This window comes from Episyrphus balteatus, chromosome 2, assembly GCF_945859705.1.
Source record: "Episyrphus balteatus chromosome 2, idEpiBalt1.1, whole genome shotgun sequence".
Classification (NCBI taxonomy): domain Eukaryota; kingdom Metazoa; phylum Arthropoda; class Insecta; order Diptera; family Syrphidae; genus Episyrphus; species Episyrphus balteatus.
The window spans coordinates 103780688-103803344 of record NC_079135.1 but is presented as its reverse complement, the minus strand read 5'-3'; the positions used below and the strand labels follow the sequence as shown (position 1 = coordinate 103803344).

Sequence of the window (22657 nt, the reverse complement as noted above, 5' to 3'; positions counted from 1 at the left end):
CATACATTTTGAAAAAAAGAGCTTGTTTCTAATTATTTTTCGACCACTGTATATAAAAAAACAATTTCTGCATATCAACTTTTATTTTTAAATATTTCGAGTAAGTAAATAATAATGTAAGTATTTTGTGGCCCTTTTCCTAAAAGTCCCGGAAGGCTCTTTGACTCCCAGTCCGCCCCTGGTCATATTTACCAAATTAAGCTACTGACTTTATTATGAATAAATTAAATTTAATTAAATAAAATTAAATCATCATAATAAATAGATCATAAATATTTTTTGGTAAATTTGGTGAAATCTAGTTAAATTTGGAAATTTTATTGATAAGGATACTTTTATTTGTGAATATTTGCATTTATAAAATGTTAAAATCAAGTTCTTCAAAGATCAAGTTTAGTTTTGTATTATTTATCTAGATCGTTATTGTCAGTAATCTGTTCAGAATCACTATAGTACAAGGTTTTGAGAAGTTTTGGATTCATATTTTTTTTTTTTATAACCAGTTGGATTTAGACTTCGAATCCTCATTTGATTTTCACACTTTAACTTGATCGGAACATAATACGCGAAATAAAAGAAATTAGAAGAAATATATTTTAGAAGAAATATAATTTCTTCGAAGTCGGATTTCTTCGAAGTCAGATTAATGTCTGGAAACTCACAATTCGTTCGTTCATTGAATAATTTTTCAAGATACTTTATAATACATTTTTTTGACGTGCATGGCGATCGTGATATTTTAAATATAACGGCTTTTAAGTTTTTGGATTTATTTGTCAAAATCCACTTGTAACGTGGAAAACTTCTTTTAGTTATTGAGTGATAGTGCGTGTTTAAAAAAAATCTGAACAAAAATGGTGAAATTTTTGGAAGCCTCCTTTTGCTTTATGGCGTGTATTTTAGTAGCCGTTAATGGAATGGAGACTTCTGAAGTTGGTTGTAAGTTGGTTTCTGAATATTCTACAATTATAAGTACATCTGGGTTTCAATATTAAATCATTGGTATCTTGGATGTGTCTTTGATTTGGATGAGATGTGAAAACCTTGCAGCATCTAGTGGGCCAATTTCAAAATAAAGTGCATTAACAATGCAGTTTCTTAAATAAGGAAAATACCTAGAAAAAAAAATTTACCACATGATTGAATTTTCTTTGATTAGGTATAGGAACAAGTTAAGTTCAAGACGGTTTGATTGTTCTTTTTTGATCACAAAATGTAATTGAAAACGCATGCTTTAAGGGCATAATTATTAGGGTGTGTCAAAATGCTAAAGTATGGAATTTTCAAATGTAATAGCTATTAAAAGTTGCATTACTTATCAAAAATAAATCCTGAGTTTACAGTTTTCATTTATATTAATATCGCTCAAAATATAGGAAGAAATCGAAGAAATTTGAATTTTTAGAGATACAAAAAATTTTGTGGAATACAAAAACGAATATATTAAATATATATCTTTATAAGAAAAAACTTTAAAGCTTTTATTTGTTGGAATTGAACACATAGCAAAGAAGCTGCGAAATAATATGCGAAGAAAAAAAAAATCATTTTTTCATATAAAATCGTTTTTTTCCTAACAACTGTAACCGATTTGAGCGAGCCAAAGACGAACGATATTATAATTTTTTTTCCATATTATTAAACCTTAGACCCTAACTATTGCATTGCAAAATTATGGCACTTTTTTTCGGGTATACAAAAGTGACACACCCTAATAATTATGGTTATAGAAGGATCCATAAAAACTTTTATTTTTGTAAAAATTTAGGAAGATCTATTTTGTGGCAACAATTTTTCTAGATATCATTCGTATTTAAGAAACTGCATTTGTAATCAACTTTATTTTGGAATTAACCCACTAGATGCTGCAAGAATTCAAATGAAATTTTATTTTTAGTGGAGTCAAATTAGCTTTATACCTCGGAATCCAGGGAAAGTCGATGCATCTGAAAAACGAGTATAGGGCTGCATTATAAAAGGGTCAAATAAGAAAGTTAAAAAAAAAAATTTCACCGCTCTCGATTACAACAGTTTTTATGGACCGTTTACTGTCATTCCGTATGCAAGCGTCAATCGGAATTGCTGTCTCATTTTAGATTTTGATCAAACTTTGTAGGGATGTTCTCTAGGACTGTAAGGAAGCAAATCCATGATGATTTAATTTTAAGTTGCGTGGTTTCCCCGCTACCCGCATTCGAACTTTTTCAGAAGGTCATTTTTATGTTATTATAGCTTTGCGTCTACTAAAGATATCTTTTTGTTTGAAACGCCATTTTAAAGCTTAAGAATAGTAATTTTTGAATATATATTAAAAAATTACGTAATAATTATCCCTGAATTAAAAATAATTTTTGAAAAACTGGTAATTTTGCTGATTTTTCATGGTTTTTGACTGGCTCCAGAACCTTGGCTATTATATGTAGGAAGCTTATACTTACCAAATATTAAATATAGATATTTTTCAACAAAATAAATCTAAAATGAACTCGACAGCTGTACTCCTTATGCAAAAATTTTAAGTTCAAAGTTTTGAGTTTTTTAAAAAAATATTTTTTTATACTATGATTTTTTACGATTTGACTAAAGATAGAAACATGAAACTAACAGTGTGTTAAGTTGAAACTTTTAACTTTAAGTCCTCTAAATAAAATTGTGTTATTTTCATATCTTCTTAGTGTACCGCTTGTTTGAAAATTCGCAAAAATGCTAAAAAGCCAAAAAAAACCCCTACTTAAGGCTATGATTGCACTATGTTTGACATGAGATAGAAGCATGAAATTAATAGTATATTTAGCTCGTACTCTTAGCTTAACACACTGTAAGTTTCACATTTCTTCGTTTAGTCAAATCGTAGAAAATGACAGTATAAAAATTAGCTTTTTTAAAATACTCAATACTTTGAACTTAAAATTTTTACATAAGGAGTACAGCCATCGAGTTCATTTTAGATTTATTTTGTTGAAAAATATCTATATTTAATATTTGGTAAGTATAAGCTTCCTACATATAATAGCCAAGGTTCTGGAGCCAGTCGAAAACCATGAAAAATCAGCAAAATTACCAGTTTTTCAAAAATTATTTTTAATTCAGGGATAATTATTACGTAATTTTTTAATATATATTCAAAAATTACTATTCTTAAGCTTTAAAATGGCGTTTCAAACAAAAAGATATCTTTAGTAGACGCAAAGCTATAATAACATAAAAATGACCTTCTGAAAAAGTTCGAATGCGGGTAGCGGGGAAACCACGCAACTTAAAATTAAATCATCATGGATTTGCTCCCTTACAGTCCTAGAGAACATCCCTACAAAGTTTGATCAAAATCTAAAATGAGACAGCAATTCCGATTGACGCTTGCATACGGAATGACAGTAAACGGTCCATAAAAACTGTTGTAATCGAGAGCGGTGAAATTTTTTTTTTTAAATTTCTTATTTGACCCTTTTATAATGCAGCCCTATACTCGTTTTTCAGATGCATCGACTTTCCCTGGATTCCGAGATTTTACAAATTTTATGTCTAATTTGACTCGACTATTTTAAGAAATACAAAACAAAACAAAAAAAAAACAACTTAAATCAAACAAAATCAATAAATAAAATTAAAATATTTCAGTATCTCTGGAAGAAGGAGCAAGTTGTGAAACAAGAGACGGTGAACCAGGAGTTTGTAAATTACTAATATCTTGCACAGAATATTATGAAGGATTAAAAAACAAAACATTGGATTACGATTTTATGATTCGTTGTTCATTTATTGATGTGGATGAAGTTATTTGCTGTCCATCTTTCAATGACAATCCATCCAAACTTTCTAAATTACTAACCGATGAAATTGCAACAGGGTAAGTTAAATTGTATACAGTTAAAAAAAAATTGAATTTCCTGGATTTTCCAATACTTAAATTTTTATTCAGTCAAAATTAAAAAAAAAAAAAAACAATAATTTTTATTTTTTCGTAAATCTTGATCGAGTCATAATTTTTTCAATGGCTAATATCCGTTATTTTCGTAGGTATGTAACTTACTTTCAAAAGGTAAAAGCTATCACAGTAATATTTAAATTTGATTGCAGGAAGCCGAAAATTCATTTCTATCAAAGAAGTTTTGAAAAAACGGAAAAAAGTCCTTATTTCACATTTTAAATATGTATATTTATTTTTTTTTTCTATAACACCCAGAGAATCTAGACAGACAAATGTGACAGAGGAGGCACGATTCAGCGGAAATGAGAGACCATCAGTGGCAGGTATGTCGTGTACATTGTACATACCTATATAAGATTTTTTTTTATTATAATTTGTAAGGACGTTAACATTTGTTAGAGATGAGATCGAAAAAAAAAATTGGAATAATTTACAATGAATTGTCTATCACTTTTTATGTGAGACCTTCTTCTTACTATTAGAGCAAGTAGGCACGAGTGGTCTAATACAGGGTTGCAAAAATATCAATTAAATAAAAATTCGTTTGATATACAAAAAAATGATTGCATATAAAAAAAAGCATTAAAAAAATTTGCACCTTAGTGTGCGATAATATCGTATTTTTTTTTTTTTTTTTTACTATGTACTGTTTTATTTAAAAAAATAAAACAATTACATGCGAAAAAGCTTGGTGTTACTTACCTCAGCAATTTTCAAAAACTAATTTTATATGTTGCCAAAATAAAAAATAAAAAACGAAAATCTAGTATACAAAAGCTTTAGTAAAAGATTAAAATGTATCATTTTACAGTTCTAGATAATTAAAAAGATTGACATACCTACAAGTTACATTTTAAAATTTTTTTTACATAAAACCTCAAATTTAAAAACTAATTTTTAATTTTTGTATTTTTATCTTTAACAAAAACAATTGGATTTTGATTAAATTTAATAAATACAAAGTTGTTTATTTTGTATGATAACATTATTCACAGGGTTTTTCTACAAAAGTAGTTGATGCTTTCTACATCTTTAAAAGCAGGGTTGTTAAAAAATCATTTTATTATTAATGCATTTACAAATTTAAAAAAAAAAATATTTATTGGAAGTAACAAAAATGTATATTGAAAAACAAAATATTTATTGAAGCCGAAACATATTTCCGCTTAAAAAAATGTTTATTGCAACAGAAAAAAATTTACATTGAAAAAAAAAAAAAAATGTATTGCAACTAAAAATATTTTGCTTTAAAAAAAAATTGTATTGCAAATGAAAAAAATTTTCATTGAAAATACAATTTTTATTGCAAATAAAAATATTTTGCATTGACAAAAAAAAAAATTATTGCATAAAAAAATGTCTGCTTTGAAAAAAAAAATTCAAATAGCTTTTAATTATTCGTCGAATTTTCATACAATGGCTAATGTTCAATGTTATAGTTGAAGTAGCTAAAATATGGTAAAATATTCAAAATTGTAGGAAATTCTACAGATTCATGTTTTTTAAAAACTCAATTTCTTACTTTAATTTGAGAGGAACATCCCGAAAAAAATTTGTAAAATGTATAAAAATGTCCAAAGTTGAAATTAGAACGAAAGATATTACAAATTTGAATGCAAAAAACTGAGGTTTTCAGAGCAAATTAATTTTTATCAACTTTCAACTTTCGGCTTTCAAAGTATAAGAATAAATATTAGAAATGTACCAAAAATATTATTTCAGAGAGTAAAGATGGTACATCGATGAGAATATTTTGTTATATGGGGGGGACTCTAGACTATTTAGGGAAGCTTAAAGCTTACATTTATTAGAATAATTCGAACCAATTTAAATAATAGTTAAAAAGTTTATTTTCATTAATTTCATGGTTAAATTTTGCAGCTTGTCGAAAATACAGTTCCGAAAAACTTGTTAATCACATCGTGGATGGTCTCCCCGTTCTAGCTGGTGAATATCCCCATATGGGTGGTTTAATCTATCCTTTTGGTGATGATATTAACCATCGATGTTCGTCATCCTTGATATCTGAGCGATATTTACTAACAGCTGCGCATTGTGTTACTCGTCCAGACTCGGTGCCAACATTTGTTCGATTAGGTGTGGTTATATGGAATATCACCGCAGATGACGAAGATAGTGATGGACTGACACCAGTTGATATTCCAATTGAGGTAAGTCAAGTTTCTATTAGAAATTAACATTATAAAAGAGGACATCACAGTTTACTTGATGAAAAAATTTTGTTTTTTTCTCAGAGCATAACAGTTCACCGACTATACAGCAGACGCACTCAGCACCATGATATCGCTCTAATTAGACTGAACCAGGATGTTAAAATCAGTGCTTTTGTGCAACCTGCATGCCTTTACACGGACACCAAGGATATTGATTCGAATACTCCTCTAGTGGTTATTGGATGGGGTGTTACAAATGTTCAAAGTATGTCGACATTTATCCTTGGCTAACAAAATAAGTTCTATCACTTACTCTTTGACTTCCTTTCAATATTTCAGCTCGATTGCCGTCGCATGTTCTTCTACAAGCTAATGTGACAACAGTTCCATTAAAAGAATGCAATTCTAAACACGCTGATTATGATCCAACTGATAGTTCCTATAGCGTTGGGCTAAACGAAGGTCAATATTGTGCATCTGATCCATCAAAATTAAATAAAAAGGATGCTTGTGAGTCAGATTCTGGTGGTCCACTTCAATTGGTTAATAATAATGGAGATTCGACAATAGTTGGAGTTGTTTCATATGGAATTTCATGTGGAACTGAAATTCCATCAGTTTATACAAGAGTGGCATATTACTTAGATTGGATTGAGAATATTGTTTGGCCCAGCAGAGTTGAATAAAAAAAAAAATTAAATCAGTTGTCATGATCGACACATAAAGTCAAAACTTATACTTAATTACATTAGAATGTTATTAGTTATAAAAATTTTATAAATGAAATTCTATAGTAATTGTACAACAAATCAATAGGTAAATAATAAATAAAAATTGTTATCTTCATGAAAATTAGTAAAAAGTTTGCTTTTGAAATAAGAATCAAGGGTAGAAGGGTATTTTTTTCGCAGAAGACATGGAGGAGGTGAAGGTCAACAAAAAAGAAGAGATATTCTGAATATTAAACAAGTTACAAGCCAAAAAAGTAAAGAAATAAACGAAAAAAATGAAAGTTTTTATGTTTTGAGCACTATTTATCAAAATTATGAAAAAACCTTCCGAGAAAATAAATTTCACCTTAAAATTCTCTTCAACTGTCCTATATAACTTTTTTTTTTGTGCCGCTATAAATACAAAAAATATTAATACCTTCTTTTTGTTAAAAAAAATACCCCTTTTTTTAAAAAAATGAAAAGACTTAAAAATAAAAAAAATACAATATCATTTAAAATTTATGATTTGGTTGAAAAAAAAATTTAAGAAAAAAGTAAAAATAAGAGAAACAATCCAAAAAAGGCCATTTTTTTTAACAACTTTTCTATTTATAGCGATACAAAAAAGTTGTATAACAGAGTTGTAGAAAATTTTAAGGTTTAAAAATATTTTTTCGGAAGTTTTTTCTTTTTATAAATATAATTTATATAAATTTAAAGTATAATTTTGATAAATAGTGCTCAAAACTCTTTTTTTTTTACGTTTTTTGCTTGTAACTTTTTTTATATTCAAAATATCGAAAAAATTATAAATGCACTGGATGGACTATTTCGAGAAAAACGACTTCATTGTTTTCGAAACTAATGTATGTTTAAACTGCTTGGCAACAGATGGAGGATTGGGGTTGACGCAGTCGATAGAGGGACCGATAACAAGTTAAATAGCATTAAAGTGAAAATGTCTAGAAATGAAGATTTGCGGTTTTGCCTTGTGCCGACGATATTTTATTACAATTTATGAGACATGTCCGATGAGACATGCCTATGTTAATTTTTTATTAATAAACACTCAGTAGGTATTACTTAACGCATAGTTGGTTGGATGTCTCATCGGATGTCTCATTCTTAAAAACCACCTGCAATTAAGTCTTTTAAAATTAGGCTAAGATAGATCGTTCATCTTCAATAATGTACAACTATTGCACTATTTAGATCGAAAAGTTTGGAAGCAGTCAAATAATTACCTGCAGGTGCGTAGACAGAGTTGAATTTAAGGTAGGGCAACGGTCTTATCTTGTACGGCATTGGTAAATTTTTTATTTGATCTGCTGGTGTGGGAAGGTTCAAAATGGTAAATAGGAGGAACATTAATGTAAGCAGGTTTAAATACTTTATTGTTTATCCAAATAAATTAAAGGAGAATGGGCATTTTGGACGTTGAGCGGCCATCAATAAAATTGGTATCAAATGAAAGAATTATAGCTCAGGAAAAACTTTTATTATGGACGTTTCGCTGTATTGCGTTAAGAATGCAAGATAATGCAGTATTAGTATTGTTAATGCATTGTTCAATGTATGAAGGAAAAACTGATTTATATTTTTATATGGAATATAAAATATGATGCTCTGTCATTTTCCCTAAACATGAAGACATTAATCTTGAAAATCCGACCAATAGAACTCATAATATAAGATTTTTAAGACAACCATTTCAGGCTCGAAAGTTTTCAAACAATTCAAAGTAACAAAAAATTGAACAACAAAACTCTAAAAATAGGCTTGAATTTGTTGTTTTAAAATGCTTATAGTTTGGGTTCTAGTGGTTGGATATTCAAGATAAAGGTCTTCAGATTCAGGCAAAATGACAGAAAATAATATTTTGCACTTTAAATACACAATTGAGTTATAACATTGAGACATATATAAAGTGTTAAATGCATTTTATCCGTTATTGAAATACGTCACAGGGATAAAACTTCTGCACAATGTATGTAAACCTTAAGTACATCAAAAAATAACAAATTCATTCCTGGCCGCGTAACGTCCACGTTTCATACAAACTTGCCCATTCTCCTTTACGAGTGCCGAAGCCTTCAAACACATTAAAAAGTAAACAAAATCATAGTAGGATGAAACCCATTGTAAAGGAGGTGAGTATGATAAAAATGAAAGGAAAAATAAATTACGGGCGAGCCGAGTTCGGAAAGTAGGTGGGTTGAGTTTTTAATGGTAAAAAATGGTATATCTCGTTTTCCGGCAAAATTACAAGTCCTATGGAAAAAAATTATGGCAAAGCTGTAGGTAATAAAAAGATCTACAACTTTTGTATATATAATTTTTTCACATAACCTCAAAATTTAGGAGAAAAATTAAAAAAACAGAGTTTTTGATTTTTATTTTTATCTTTTTTTCTACGAAATTTGGTGACAATTTACCTTATTATGTCTTAAATACACTGTAATTTATTTTATTTAAAATATTTATTTTTTTCACCTTATTTTAACTTAATATAAAAAAAAAACACCCTAATTTTCAACCTAAAAATTCACGTGTCAAAATATCAGCTTTTTCCAAAAAGTCGGTAGGCATTTTGTTAGTTGAAATACCTACTTTCAGATGGTTAAAGAAAACATTTACATTTGTACACAATAGTACATTTTCTCTGAAAATGAAAAAAGCTTGAATTCGATTTTTTTTATCATTTTTAAAATTTGGCCTATTTATTAAAATTTACACTTTAATTTAAAAATATTATGGTTTTTGAGTAATTAAGGTGTAACATATTTACAATTTAAAAATCTAATTAAAACATTAAGTGACAATCACGTCTGTGGAGCACTGGTTCGAAATAAAGTTTTTAATTTCATCTTGCTCATATTAAAGTCAATATCGTTTAAATTATAAAGTTTGCTCATTCGGTTAAGAGGCTCGTTTATACCATAGTTTGTTCTATGAAAGTCAATATGTAAGAGTTCAAATCTTCGTAGGTGGTGAGATCCTCCCGGATAGTTAAAGCCAAGGCAACCTAATAAGTCATTAGCGTCAAGTTGGCCATTAGTTTTACACATAAGAGTCTCCTTTTGAAATAAAAAAAAATTTTCTTGTACCAAAATTTTTATACAGAAAAGTTAACACATTTAAAAAAAAAATTCAAAATTTTTGTTTGAAAAATCAATTTTTTGAAAACGATTTGATGAATTATGTCGAAATTTCGTTTCATGCGTTGAATAATATTTTATTACAAAATGGCATACCAACTTTTTTTGACAAATGCAAGTAGGAAATTTTCATAAGTAGAACATTTTTAAGGGTAGGACATTTTTAAGGCAGGGGTGTTGAAAATGGACCGAAATGGTTCTTTTAAATAAATATGTATTGCAAAGTAGCAAGAAAATTTAACTGAGAACTATCGTGATATAAATTTTATAATATGGTTTATGTTAAATTTAACATTTAAAACAAAGTTTGATTACATTTTTTCCCCAAAACTCTAATCTAAAAGTATTAAATTGGCTTTCTTTAAATTCTTTTTTCTTTTTAAACGAATGCTTAATCAAATAAATTCATTTTATCTAAATCGTTTCTGGTTTTTGAAAAAGTAATGAATTTTTATTGTTTTCTTGAAATTTGTTTTAATAAATCTAACAAAAAAAAAACATATTATCCCGTTTCATTGGAAATTTAATCATAATTACTAGAGTAATCCATTTACTTTAATATTGAATAATCATCGAATACTTTTTTTGGGAAATTTTACGAAATTTAGTACCTAAATGCTAAAAATAAAGGATACCTACTTTTTTTTTAGAACATTTGCATTTTATTAAAATATCAAAAAATCAAGTTCAATCTTGGAATTTCTTCAAAAGATCAAGTCTAATTATAAAATGTGTATCTCGTTCATCAGTAATCTTTTGATTTTTCCCAGAATCACTTCTCACTAGTACAAGTATCAAGTTAGCAAGAAGAAGTTTTTTTATAATTCATATATAAATATTTTCTCATTTAAAACCAGTTGAATTGAGACTTTGCATGCTCAGTTGTTATTCATACTTGAACTTGATCAGAACATAAGACGCACGAAATATAGATAGCTTTAAGAGAAGATTTAAGAGAATTTTTTTTTTTGTGATTAACACAATATAATCTTGTTTTTGTGAAAAAGATCCTTTGAGCGTTTTTCTTATACAAAAAAAAAAAAAAAAAAAAAATAGTTACAACAAAACAGCCACGAAGTCGGATTAATACCTGAAGACTCAGGTGGAATTACCAAAGTTCGGTCATTGACTCATTTTTTTCAAGATACCCACATTATAATTAATCTCGTCGGAGTGCATTGTGAAACTCTAAATTAAGTGCAGTTCAATTTTTGGATTTATTTAAAAAAAAGTCTCAACAAAATGGTAAAGTTCTTAGAAGTCACCTTTTTCTTCTTGGTTTGCGTTTTAGCAGCCGTTAATGGAATCGAGTTTATTGAAAATGGTTAGTCTATTGTAAATTCTTTGTAAGGATGTTTTATATTTTTTTTTGGTTTATGTGTCCAGCTTATCTTTGGCTTTAGATATCTCCTTAAAAAAAAGTAAAAAGACTTCCTAACATAAAGAATTTCTATAAAATATACGATTACTGAACTTATATTATTTTTCTAATTTCCTGAATATTTTTTTTATACCGGTTTTAAAAGAGTTTTCCATTGAATTAAAAAAAACTTGTTAGATAGGAATTATAATTTGCGGGAAAAATTCTCATTTAATTCATTCATATCAATCATTTATGTATCTATAATTCTACATGCATATGATACTACTTGTTTATTACTTGCTCTATAGGGCGAGTATTGTTTTCGTGTCGAAAAAAATTGAGGTTTTAATCAAAACCAGCATTACGATGGAGAATTCCGAAAAAGTGGGTCTCGCAATTCCGTCCGTGCGTCTGTGCGTCTGTGCGCCCATCTGTACACATTTCCACAGCCTAAACGGGTGGACGGATTTTCTTCAAATTTGGTACAAATGATTTTTATGGAATTCTGAAAGTTGGTTTTTTTTTATCTCGTATACAAAAAAATACGATATTGCGAATTTCTCGAAAACTGCTCTAACGATTTTGATTAAACTTTATATACGTAATATTTAAAGCAGTGGCAATAAAACTGCATTTTTATTTTTCTCAAAAAAGTCAAATAACAAAAACAAAATTTTTTCATTTAACAAAATTTTGCCCTAAATGCCCCCAATATCAATTTTTTTAAATTTAGAGCCAGCTTTTAAAATCTACAAGTAGACTAACATAAAAGTGCTTTGAACTGCAAGAGCAAGTACGTGCGACCCCAGTTGTGCATTTTATTTTTTTTTGCAATTATTTTTATACTCACATTTAATTGCACTGAATTGTTACTATATCTGCCGGTTTTAAAATGCATTTTTATAATGTATTGTTTATTAAATACGTGTTGTTGTCATTTATCTTCTGATATTATACAGTGTGGTTCAATTGGATATATACACACATAATAGATCAAAGTCTTAAATCTTAATTTTTGTTCGCATTATGCTTTTTTTTTTGATAAGAAACAATATTACATATTTATAAGAAGGTATAGTGCAAAAAAATTGTTAAAAATATGCCTTTTCTGCAGAGAGACTGTTTTTTGCTATACAAAAGCATAATATCTGTTTTTTTTTTTGTGCTCGATAATGCCAAATCTGCCACTTAAGACTTAACCCTTAAAGAAAAGTTAGTATTAAAAAAAAAAAAACCTTTTACATTAGATTGTTTTTGTTATTTTTTACACGAATTTTAATTTTCTTCTGGTAACTTTGTTAATCGATACCTTTAGGCAAAATTCCTCATCAAAATTAAATTGATAAAATATTATATTTGCATTCCAGATAAGAACTGAAATGGATTTGACCAATTTAACGATTTTTTGACTTTGTCGAATTTTTTTTAACCTTCAAAAATATCTTTGAGCTAACATCGCCGAAGTTTGGCGTAAAATTGTATAAATTATTTGTGTGATATTCACGATGAAAAGTATTTTTTTTTTTAAGTTGATATTGTTTACCCCTTTTTTAGCTTATGTTAATTTTCCTGAAGAACATTTTCTTGGAAAAACATTTTTGACCTTTCTACAGGAATCCAAATTGTCTTTCATGTGAAGTTTGCACCCCATAATTCTAATTTTTTTTTTTTTTTCAAACCTGCCCGGTTCGATTGCTCAAGTTTAGCCCAGGATATCCCAAGATTTTTTTCGCTAGCTCACTCTTAGTTCTTAAATTACACTGGAATTATTTTTTCCACCTCATTTATTCAGTGTAAAAATTGTTAGTTTTGCACTGTGGTTTGTTTGCCCAACGTTAGTTAAGGATAGCCCAACTTTTGTTTTCACTATCCGACCGATCCTTAGGTTAAAAATTATAGAAGCACTAGCTGACCCGGCGGACTTCGTTTCGCCATTTCTTGTATTTATTTCTAATTTTCGACTCTGTAATTAGTTAATTTTCAAATGAAAAAGAGGATCAAAACTTGAAAAGTTCATAAAATGACTTTAAAAATATTCACTTTTAAACTTTTAGCAAAAGTGGCCTATGCAAAAAACTTAGGAATGCGCATAACTAAAACCTATATTTTCTATTAGTTTGAAATTTTTTTCAGGCTTTTAAAAATTCAAAAAAATTAAAAAAACTACTTAAAAATGTCCCTAAAAATTAGGTTGTTTTTCAAAAATTTTTATTTCAAAATACAGGGCCTATGTAAAAATTCCGTTTTAGACCCCTTTTTTTTTTAAATATCTTTCTCATGGTGTAACTCAAATTTCTGTACAAAATTTTGCGTACCTGTAATTAGTCTTTTGTTGAAGGTCTATGACTGAAAAAAAACCTTCACAACTTGGTTTGGAAATTTTTTTGAATTTTTTCAATACCTTTTTTTAACTATTGAATAAATTTGTCTATCATTTAAAAAAAAGTCAACTCTTTACGACTTACCGTTTAGAAAATAGACTCTTTTTTCAATGTCGTGGTACCCCTATTTACCCTATAAAATCTAAAATTTTTTTGCCTTAAACCTTCTCCTCTTATGCCTCTTTGATTTAAAAAAAAAATCAAGAAAATAAGTCAGTCGGTGTGGCCGGTTAGCGAACGTACACAAAACCAAACTTTAATATACATAATAGATTACCAACAAAAACCACAAAAAATATTTTTTTGTTCAGTGTAAAAATCGTTTTTTTTTTATCACTTTCGTTTGCCCAAGGTTAGTCCCGCCTAAATCACCATTTATTTTCGTCATCGCAATAATAGGCCAACTACTTTCATTAATAAAAAAAAAAAAAAAAAATAGTACGCATACACCACAGTGACCTTTTTTTTTAAATTTATAATTTGCAACAAATAAATCCACTGATGTGGGCACTACGCCTAAAATGTTATTTATTTGATTAAGAATTCTTATTTTGCTGAATTTAGTCCATATAACATTCCTATTAAGAAGCTTACTCGTAAGTTGATTTGTTTTATTTCACCTTAAAAAGCCCAAAATACAAATATTTTTTTTTTAAGTGTAAAAATCATTGATTTTTTTGGTTTGCCATATGAGCACCTAAAAAAGCTACATGCTTAAAATAATCTATCCAAAGTTTTTTCAAAAGTAACAACAATATCATATCGTCAGCTGCAGAAGGTTAAGCCTGAGCCCATTTTGATAAACCCAATAGTTTTTTAAATAGATATTACGAGATCTATTCATCTTTTATAATATTGTTTAGGCTGATTTTATACATTTTTAAAATACTCAGAAGAATTTTTTTTTGCTGAACCGAAAACAATAATATAACACTATGCTACAGAGAATTTGAATTTTCAAAGTGACACAAAAAGGTTGTAGATAAAGTCTAGGTCCTCAAAATTTTACTATACCTATTATCAAAATTTCAAACCTTTGCGTTCAAAACCAATCTTAAAGTGAACTCATGCTTATATTATAGAGGTTGCAATAGAAATATCTCGTTAAGGTTAAATGCGAAGAGACTTGGATTGAATACTCTATTTTAGTTCATACTTTCAACTACAGCTGTCAATTTTGTAAAAAGTGGAAAAATGCTAAAAGAATTCTTTTTCCGAAGACCGTTTTCTTTTTTTTTAATTGTATGTTAGATCGTTAATTTAAGGTTAAATGTTATTTAAAATGTAACTAGGAGTGTCTATCCAAACAAACCGCACTTTAGGTGGGCCCAATAATTATTGTTGTATTGTTAATGTCATTTCACTCATAATAACTAACAAATCAACAAATTTGTGAAACTTTATTTTTTAGAAACAAGTTGTTTGTTTAACAAGAATGTTTACTTTGTTTTGAATAATTTTGTTAGAAATTGAAGCAATTAAACTAACAAGTTTTGAATTAATTTCATATGAATTCCGTTAAAGATTCATTCAATTAGTTTCAGTTCAAAAATAACTCCTCAGAAATAGATTTTTAAAAGTGTTTTTTAGAAGAAAAAAAATTAAGCAAATCTAATGAATAAAATTATAAAAACATTTCAGTATCCCTGGAAGAAGGAGATAGTTGTGAAACAAAAGCCGGTGAACCAGGAGTTTGTAGATTACTAACCTCATGCGGCGTTTACTATGAAGGATTAAAAAACAAAACAATGGAATATGAGTCTATGATTCGTTGTTCATTTATTGATTTAGATGAAGTTATTTGCTGTCCACTCAATGACAATCCATCTAAACTTATTCAGTTATTAACAGGAGAAGTTGGAACAAAGTAAGTTCAAATTAATTCATAACACAATCACTCTGCATTAACTATTGTAAAATGCATTTCCTTATTTCATGTTTCAAATACATACTTTATTAATTTTTCTTTTTACTTTTAGTACTCCCAGAGGAACAAGACAACCTGCTGAGACAGTGCCTACACGAATCAGTGGAAATGATAGACCATCAGTGGCAGGTATGTAGTGTACCTATCAAGAACTTCCAACTTAAAATTTTGTTATGTGTATTTATTATTTGTGTTTGGGTGCCTTGTCTGAACTTGTCCTAAACTAAATATTGCCCGCGCATTTGAAGGCAATATAAATTATACTTCACAGAAACAACAGAAATATTTGAATGTGAATTCTTTCTTTGACTCACTTAGCTCTCAAATTAAGGCGTGATCAAATAAAAATTTTCTCACGTTAAGTTACATCTCTGCTCTACTAAGTTAAGTAGGTATAGTTAAAAGTGTAAAGTCCGAAAAGCTTTGAACAAATTTATATATATTTTTTAAAGATGACTCTAAGAAAAAAATGGAAATATGCGACATTTTATAGAGAAGTACAAAATCTACAGTTTTTAGCTTAACTATTTTTCAATAATCATCTCCCGTTTATGAGTTAAATACGAAACACCAATATTTTCCACATTAAACTTGACTCACTTTTTTTGGACCAAAAATAACGGTACTTGTCATATACCGATTTTAGTAAAATTGAAATATCTCAAAAACGGCTCCAACGATTTTGTTTAAAAAATTTAAGTGTTAGTTTTAAAACAAGGTCTATCTTCTAATGAAATTTTTTTTTTGGAAAATCATTATTAACGGTACCTGCCATAGAACCGTTTTTTTTTTCAAATCCGATTATCTCCGAAACTGCTTATTTGATTTCAATGAAGCTTTTTGTGAGGAAGCATTTATAGAATTTAAATATAAACCAAAAAACAAATTTCCAAAAAAAAATAATTTTTGGATTTTTAAAAAAAATTTGAAATTTTTTTTTTGAAAAATCAAATTTTCGAAAATGGGACATTGAATTTTTTTGAAATTTTGTTTTTAGATCTTGATTAGTGATTTCTACAAAATGGCATACCAATTTTATTTTAATGTTTCTAAAAAATTATTTATAAAAAATTAGTTTTTTAAAAAACGGCTCTAACGATTTTGAAAATTTTTTTTCTAAAAATGCATCTTAACATATCAATCAAAACTGCATACTTGTTTTGGAGGGCAATTTGATTTCAGATTTTATTTTATTTTTTTAAAAAACGAATTTTATTTTTATTTTTCCAAATTTCTATATAAAAAGTCTTAAAAATTAAAGCAACTTTAACTCTAAGAGCAAGTTCGTGCGACCCAGTCGTGCATTTTATTTTTTGTATAGCTGTGTTCAAAAAATAGGAGTGACCATTAAAAAAAAATTAAAATCGTCATTTAAAAAATTTTGCTGTTTTTATGGAAAAATAATTTACATAAATGTTTAAATTATATTTAAATGTAACTTCTTAATAGCGTACATCAATTAAACGTCATTCCGGGAACGCCAGTTTTGCAATGATTCTAAGTTAAAATTATAATTTTTTTTGTCAATAACATGATAGATATTCGAGGCCACTATAAATATTTTGTTTAACGATGTTAAAAAAAAAAAAAAAAAAACAAAAAATAGTAAAGGTCAAAACGTGATTTCGGGGAACGTTCTAGGACTAAAAATAAGTTGATTTTTTTTTTAAATAACAGATATTGAAATTTTTCACCTCCATAATTTTGACCCATATACCTTTTAATTTGTTGCTTAGGTATATAACAAATTATAAAGTTAAAACAAAACTAAAAAAAAAATATAACAAAAATATCGTTGCTATGCAGCCAAAATGCACTAAGTCAAAAAACATAGTTTTGAGTAATATAAATCGATTTTTAAGATTATTTCTCTTGTGAAAATTCAATGTTAACTGTTATTTGCCAGATAATCACTTTAAACACAAACTCAACATTTTGACATTAGTTTCCAAAAACTTTTTTGGTGTTTGAATAACAAAAATGATAATTATGTGAAAAAAGTAGGAAAAGCCATGACTTAGTGCCTTTTACCTGTAATGATTTGCAATTTTTTGTTCGTAATGAATACTTTTCTGGCATATGAAGTTAAAGGAAACAACATTATAGCACAAAAGTAAAGACAAAATCTCAATTATACCTAGTTATATCAGAAATTTTACAACGTAGAAGAATTAAAAACATGTAACTATTAAAAGAAGGCTTTAAAAATGGAAGCAATTTAAAATAATCTCTTTCATCAAATACATCTAGTTCTGGAAGGAAATCTTTTGTCTAACATCGTGATGGTAATGATGAAAACCAAGAATGAAAAATTTCAGGAATAACACCTTTCTTACAAATGAGGCTTTCAGAATAATAAATTGTGAAGTCCACTTCTCTATACATAAGTCAGATTTTTAAAGGTCTTTAAAATTAAGGGTTCTATATAAAATAATATACAAGAAAGAAATCTGTGAAACCTTTATTTCAAAAGTTCCTTTAGTTCTTGAGAAAAGGCTTTTCAAAGTTCAAAACAATGCACAAATTTCAAATGGACTTAACCCGTTATTACTCTGAACACCTCATATATCAATCAGGTCTTTCTCCTAGTTGTGCTAATTTAAGAGGTTCGGTGTACCCTGTACAGTCTTGGCCATTTTTTTACCGGCAGATAATTAGGAACAGGGTTTCTCCCTCTTCGAAAATTCTTAAAAACGTTCAAGCTTCGAAAATTGTGGTCAAATTCATATTAAGTTTGAAGTATTCCCGGTTTATTTTTTTCGTATCGAAAACATTTAATTTGAAGCCAGTTAAGAACGAGAATTCTAATTCATTTTTAAAAGGTTATTAAGATTCATATAGAAAATTCAAGTCGTCTTTACTCGCTGATAAACTTACAATTTGTATTAATCTATTTACATTTGACCGCTTTTTTCTTACATTTACCTCACAAGATACTTTGTAAGTCATTTTTCAAATTTAAAAATGTTTTTTTGAAGTCAGGAAAAATGCACTAAGTCTCATTAACGCTTTCTCTTGGTATAAACTGGTACTGATTTAATTTTTCTTGCGTTACAGGTAAAAAGCACTAAGTCAACTTAGTGCGTTGTGCCTGTATTAAAGTTATTTTTTCTGACTTCGTGCAAAAATATACCTCAAATAATTCATAAAGTACGCCAAATATTTCTTTGTGTGGTATTTTACTAGATCGATATCATCATTCTGAACCGTTTTGCATTTAAATCTAAAAATCCTTAAAATATGACTTAGTGCTTTTTGGTAGCATACCGACGATATGTTAAGCCTGCTTAACATACCTATAACATTTATTGAAAGAAGGTCACTAAATAATAATTAAACTATTCAAAACAAAAAAAAGAAACTGTTCAAAATAATAGGAGTATTGCAGTGAAAGTATTTTGAAATGCACGAAACAAATCAATTTCAAAAACTTCCTCAATATTTGGTTGAAAACCCCTGGGGTTTTAATTTCTAGCCAGCCTTCAACAACGCTCCACTCCGGTGGAATCTGTTTCCATGCCTCTTGAACTGCCTACCGAGTATTTGAGGGTTTTCGATATGAAGCTTCTTTTAAAGACTGGCCAGAGATTTTCTAAAGCCTAGGGATTGAGCAGGTCATTTCATTTCTTCGACTCCGTTAGCCCGAAATCATTTTTTAGCAGACTCGCTGGCTGGTGTGCCTCAACGACAAAGAAAAACTGTCCTATTCATTACCTATTACTTGTGCGCCTCCATGGTGAACAGTCTTTGTAGTGTCTTCCGGCTAATAAGGTTAGTTTGGTAAACATCTCACATACTTTTTAGGCTCAGTTCCACCTAATATGTATAGAACAATTTATTGCTCGTCAGCCCATGATATATTTTACTATTTTTCCATAGACCATTTCTTCGACTCCGTTAGCCCGAAATCATTTTTTAGCAGACTCGCTGGCTGGTGTGCCTCAACGACAAAGAAAAACTGTCCTATTCATTACCTATTACTTGTGCGCCTCCATGGTGAACAGTCTTTGTAGTGTCTTCCGGCTAATAAGGTTAGTTTGGTAAACATCTCACATACTTTTTAGGCTCAGTTCCACCTAATATGTATAGAACAATTTATTGCTCGTCAGCCCATGATATATTTTACTATTTTTCCATAGACCAGTTAAAGTGAGTTTTGGAAAACTTAAAGCAAGCGGCTTCGTGTTTTACTTACAAAAAGTAATGAAAAATGACTTAGTTATACATAATAGTTATAATTCTTAGAATATTTCGATCCAATTAAGAGAAAAGTTTGAAAATATTTCTTTGTAACTAACTCATTTTTGTCGTTTTTTTTTCTTGCAGCTTGTAAAAGATATAGTGGCACAAAACTTGGTTTCCACATCTTGGATGGTCTACCAGTGGCACCTGGTGAATATCCTCATATGGGAGGTTTAGTCTATCCTTTGGGTGGTGGTGCTAGTGGCTTTGACTATCGATGTGCATCATCTTTGATATCAGAGCGATATGTTCTAACTGCTGCACATTGTGTTAATGATCCACTTGCATTGCCAACATTTGTTCGATTAGGTGTGGTTGTATGGAATGCCACCGAAGATGATGAAGATAGTGATGGTATCCTTCCAGTTGATATTCCAATTGAGGTAAGCCAAATTTATCATTCTCAAATTACAAATGACCAATCAAGGATATCACAGTTTGCATGATGAAACAATTTTTTTTTTTTTTTCAGAACATAACAATTCACAGACTGTACAATCCACGAATTCGTCACCATGATATAGCACTAATTAGACTCAACCAGGATGTCGAATTCTCTTCTTTTGTGCGTCCAGCATGTCTTCACCAGGACACTCAGGATCTCGATTCAAATACTCGACTAGTGGTTTGTGGATGGGGAGTTACAGATGTTCAAAGTAAGATGACAGTATTATCCTGCGATATCCATAACTAACTCAATGCCTTTCTATATTTCAGCTCGACAGCGGTCAGGAATTCTCTTACAAACTAATGTTACCACAGTACCAATGAAGGAATGCAATTCTACTCACCTTGCTTTTCATTTACCAACTAGTTCTTACAGAGTCGGACTTAATAACGGGCAATATTGTGCATTTGATCCAGAATTTAAAAAGGATGCCTGTGAATCAGATTCTGGTGGTCCACTTCAATTGGTTAATAATGGAGATTCGACAATAGTTGGAGTTATTTCATATGGATTTTCATGTGCAACAAATATACCAGCAGTTTATGCTAGAGTGGCACATTATTTAGATTGGATTGAAAGTATTGTTTGGCCATCAGCGTAGCAATGAAATAGCTGAAAATAGTGGTCATGCTCGATATCAGTCAAAACTTATTATAAATTACATTATAATGTTTTTAGTAATAATTTTATTTTAGAAAGGATATTTTAGTAGTAAATTATTTATATTCAAATTTTAAACAAAATACACGTAAGAAAGAAAAAAATAAAACAAAGCAACAAACTGAGACTAGAGGATAATATTTTTTGTTTAATAAGACAACATTTCTGACCTTCAAGCATAAAACGAAATTCATTCACGGACAAGTAAGTTCCAAATAAATCTCTGTCATTTGCGACAGGTGATATCGGAGTGTTATTTGCTGTGAAATTTTATCGGCTAATTCTGTTCAATTATTTAGATCTTCATTTATAAATTAAACGCATGATTGGTGGCAGTCGTTGTAAACCAAAGGATATGGAGGATGTCAAATATTAAAGGCATTAGGAAACCATTTGAGATTTTTTTTGGAAAGGATTAGAGTTTAAAATGTGTGGTTAGGCCGCCATTTTGAAAAATGCGTTAAATTGATTTTTTCGGCTTCTGTTTAGGTATTGTAGAATTGTAGTCCGGTCAATTTAGACATCCGAGGTTACATTAATTCCCAGTAAGCTGAAAATTGGTAGGATTGTTGGAAAAACCATCATAAATTAAATCTAAAAAGCTCTCATCGTTCCGAGACATGGAAAAAAAATTACTTGGGGTCAAAGGTCACAAAAATTTTAAATTAAATAAATCTATAGAATCCTAGGCGGCCAATTTTCTTAAAAATATTCTCGTCTAAGGGGAATATTTTTAAGAAAGTTGGTCAAGTAGGTTTCTATAGATTTGTGTATACCACAGGTGTTTAAAGTTTTTCATAAATTACTTTTTTTACATTTTGTATCAAAAAAAAACAGATTTCAAATTTTTGTTTGAGGAAAATGTGAAATAGCTATGAAATTTTTAAAGTGTTTATGTAGAAAATTATAAAAAAAAGAAATAAATAAAATTCATTCATTCGTGGTTGTAGTGAACGAAAACATACGATGATAAAATTTAAAATACACTGAACGAAAAATAGCCAATATTTTATGAACTGGTTGCGATAGAACTCTTTTTTATCTGTTTTCAGAATTTAGATATCAGCCGTTTTGGGGTTGTCCATTCTCTACCGGGCACCATGTATATATTAAATTCCCAGGGAAATGGTTTCGGGAGAAGGGCCCCAATCGGAAAAATGGTAAAAATTTCCATTTTTTTTGCTTTCCTCATATTCATAACCATTTAAAAACGAAATTCAATCTAAAAAAATAATAAAATTTCAGAAACTTTTCAGTTGGGAGTTTTTTTTTCAGAATTTACAACTCAACTCCAACTTTTTGAATCGTTATACCTAAGAAATGGTGGGTCTTAGGAAAAAAAGTGTATTAACACTTTTTATAGATAATAATCTGGTCTACAATTTTTGCATTGAAAATTTTTTTGTAAAACTTACCGTTTTGCTGAAAATCATGAAAAACCAGTTTTTGTGACCTTTGACCCCAAGTAATTTTTTCCAGGTCTCGGATCGATGAGGACTTTTTAGATTTAATTTATGATGGTTTTTCCAACAATCCTACAAATTTTCAGCTTGCTGGGAATTAATCTAACCTCACCCCCTAATTTTAGTCTAATTTGACCGGACTATTGATTTTTTTTTTGTCTTGTTTTTTAGAAAAACGTACTCCTTATTTAATAATCCTT

The 22657-nt window shown here is 28.9% G+C and overlaps 2 protein-coding genes across 2 annotated transcripts in view; both read left to right on the top strand.

The window, feature by feature from the left end:
- Positions 1–546: 546 nt before the first annotated feature.
- Positions 547–22657, top strand: part of LOC129909619 (uncharacterized) — a 51941-nt gene continuing 29830 nt past the window's right edge. The window contains exons 1-11 of the mRNA XM_055986691.1: positions 547–939; positions 3619–3847; positions 4184–4251; positions 5810–6099; positions 6184–6367; positions 6442–6699; positions 15359–15584; positions 15697–15773; positions 19971–20269; positions 20359–20542; positions 20604–20931. Of these exons, the coding sequence (XP_055842666.1) occupies positions 855–939; positions 3619–3847; positions 4184–4251; positions 5810–6099; positions 6184–6367; positions 6442–6699; positions 15359–15584; positions 15697–15773; positions 19971–20269; positions 20359–20542; positions 20604–20931 (2228 nt within the window). The 5' untranslated portion in view covers positions 547–854. The remainder of the gene's footprint in view (positions 940–3618; positions 3848–4183; positions 4252–5809; positions 6100–6183; positions 6368–6441; positions 6700–15358; positions 15585–15696; positions 15774–19970; positions 20270–20358; positions 20543–20603; positions 20932–22657) is intronic.
- LOC129909807 (serine protease persephone-like) lies at positions 10778–21103 on the top strand. The gene is made up of 6 exons (XM_055986903.1): positions 10778–11297; positions 15359–15584; positions 15697–15773; positions 19971–20269; positions 20359–20542; positions 20604–21103. Exons 1-6 carry the CDS (start codon positions 11216–11218, stop codon positions 20933–20935), a joined length of 1200 nt encoding a protein of 399 aa, XP_055842878.1. The 5' UTR covers positions 10778–11215; the 3' UTR covers positions 20936–21103.

Coding starts and splice junctions, on each gene's coding strand:
- LOC129909807 (XM_055986903.1), top strand. CDS start 11,216: ATGGTAAAGTTCTTAGAAGTCACCTTTTTCTTCTTGGTTTGCGTTTTA. Junction 20,270..20,358: donor CAGTTGATATTCCAATTGAG/GTAAGCCAAATT, acceptor TTTTTTTTTCAG/AACATAACAATTCACAGACT. Junction 20,543..20,603: donor GGGAGTTACAGATGTTCAAA/GTAAGATGACAG, acceptor TCTATATTTCAG/CTCGACAGCGGTCAGGAATT.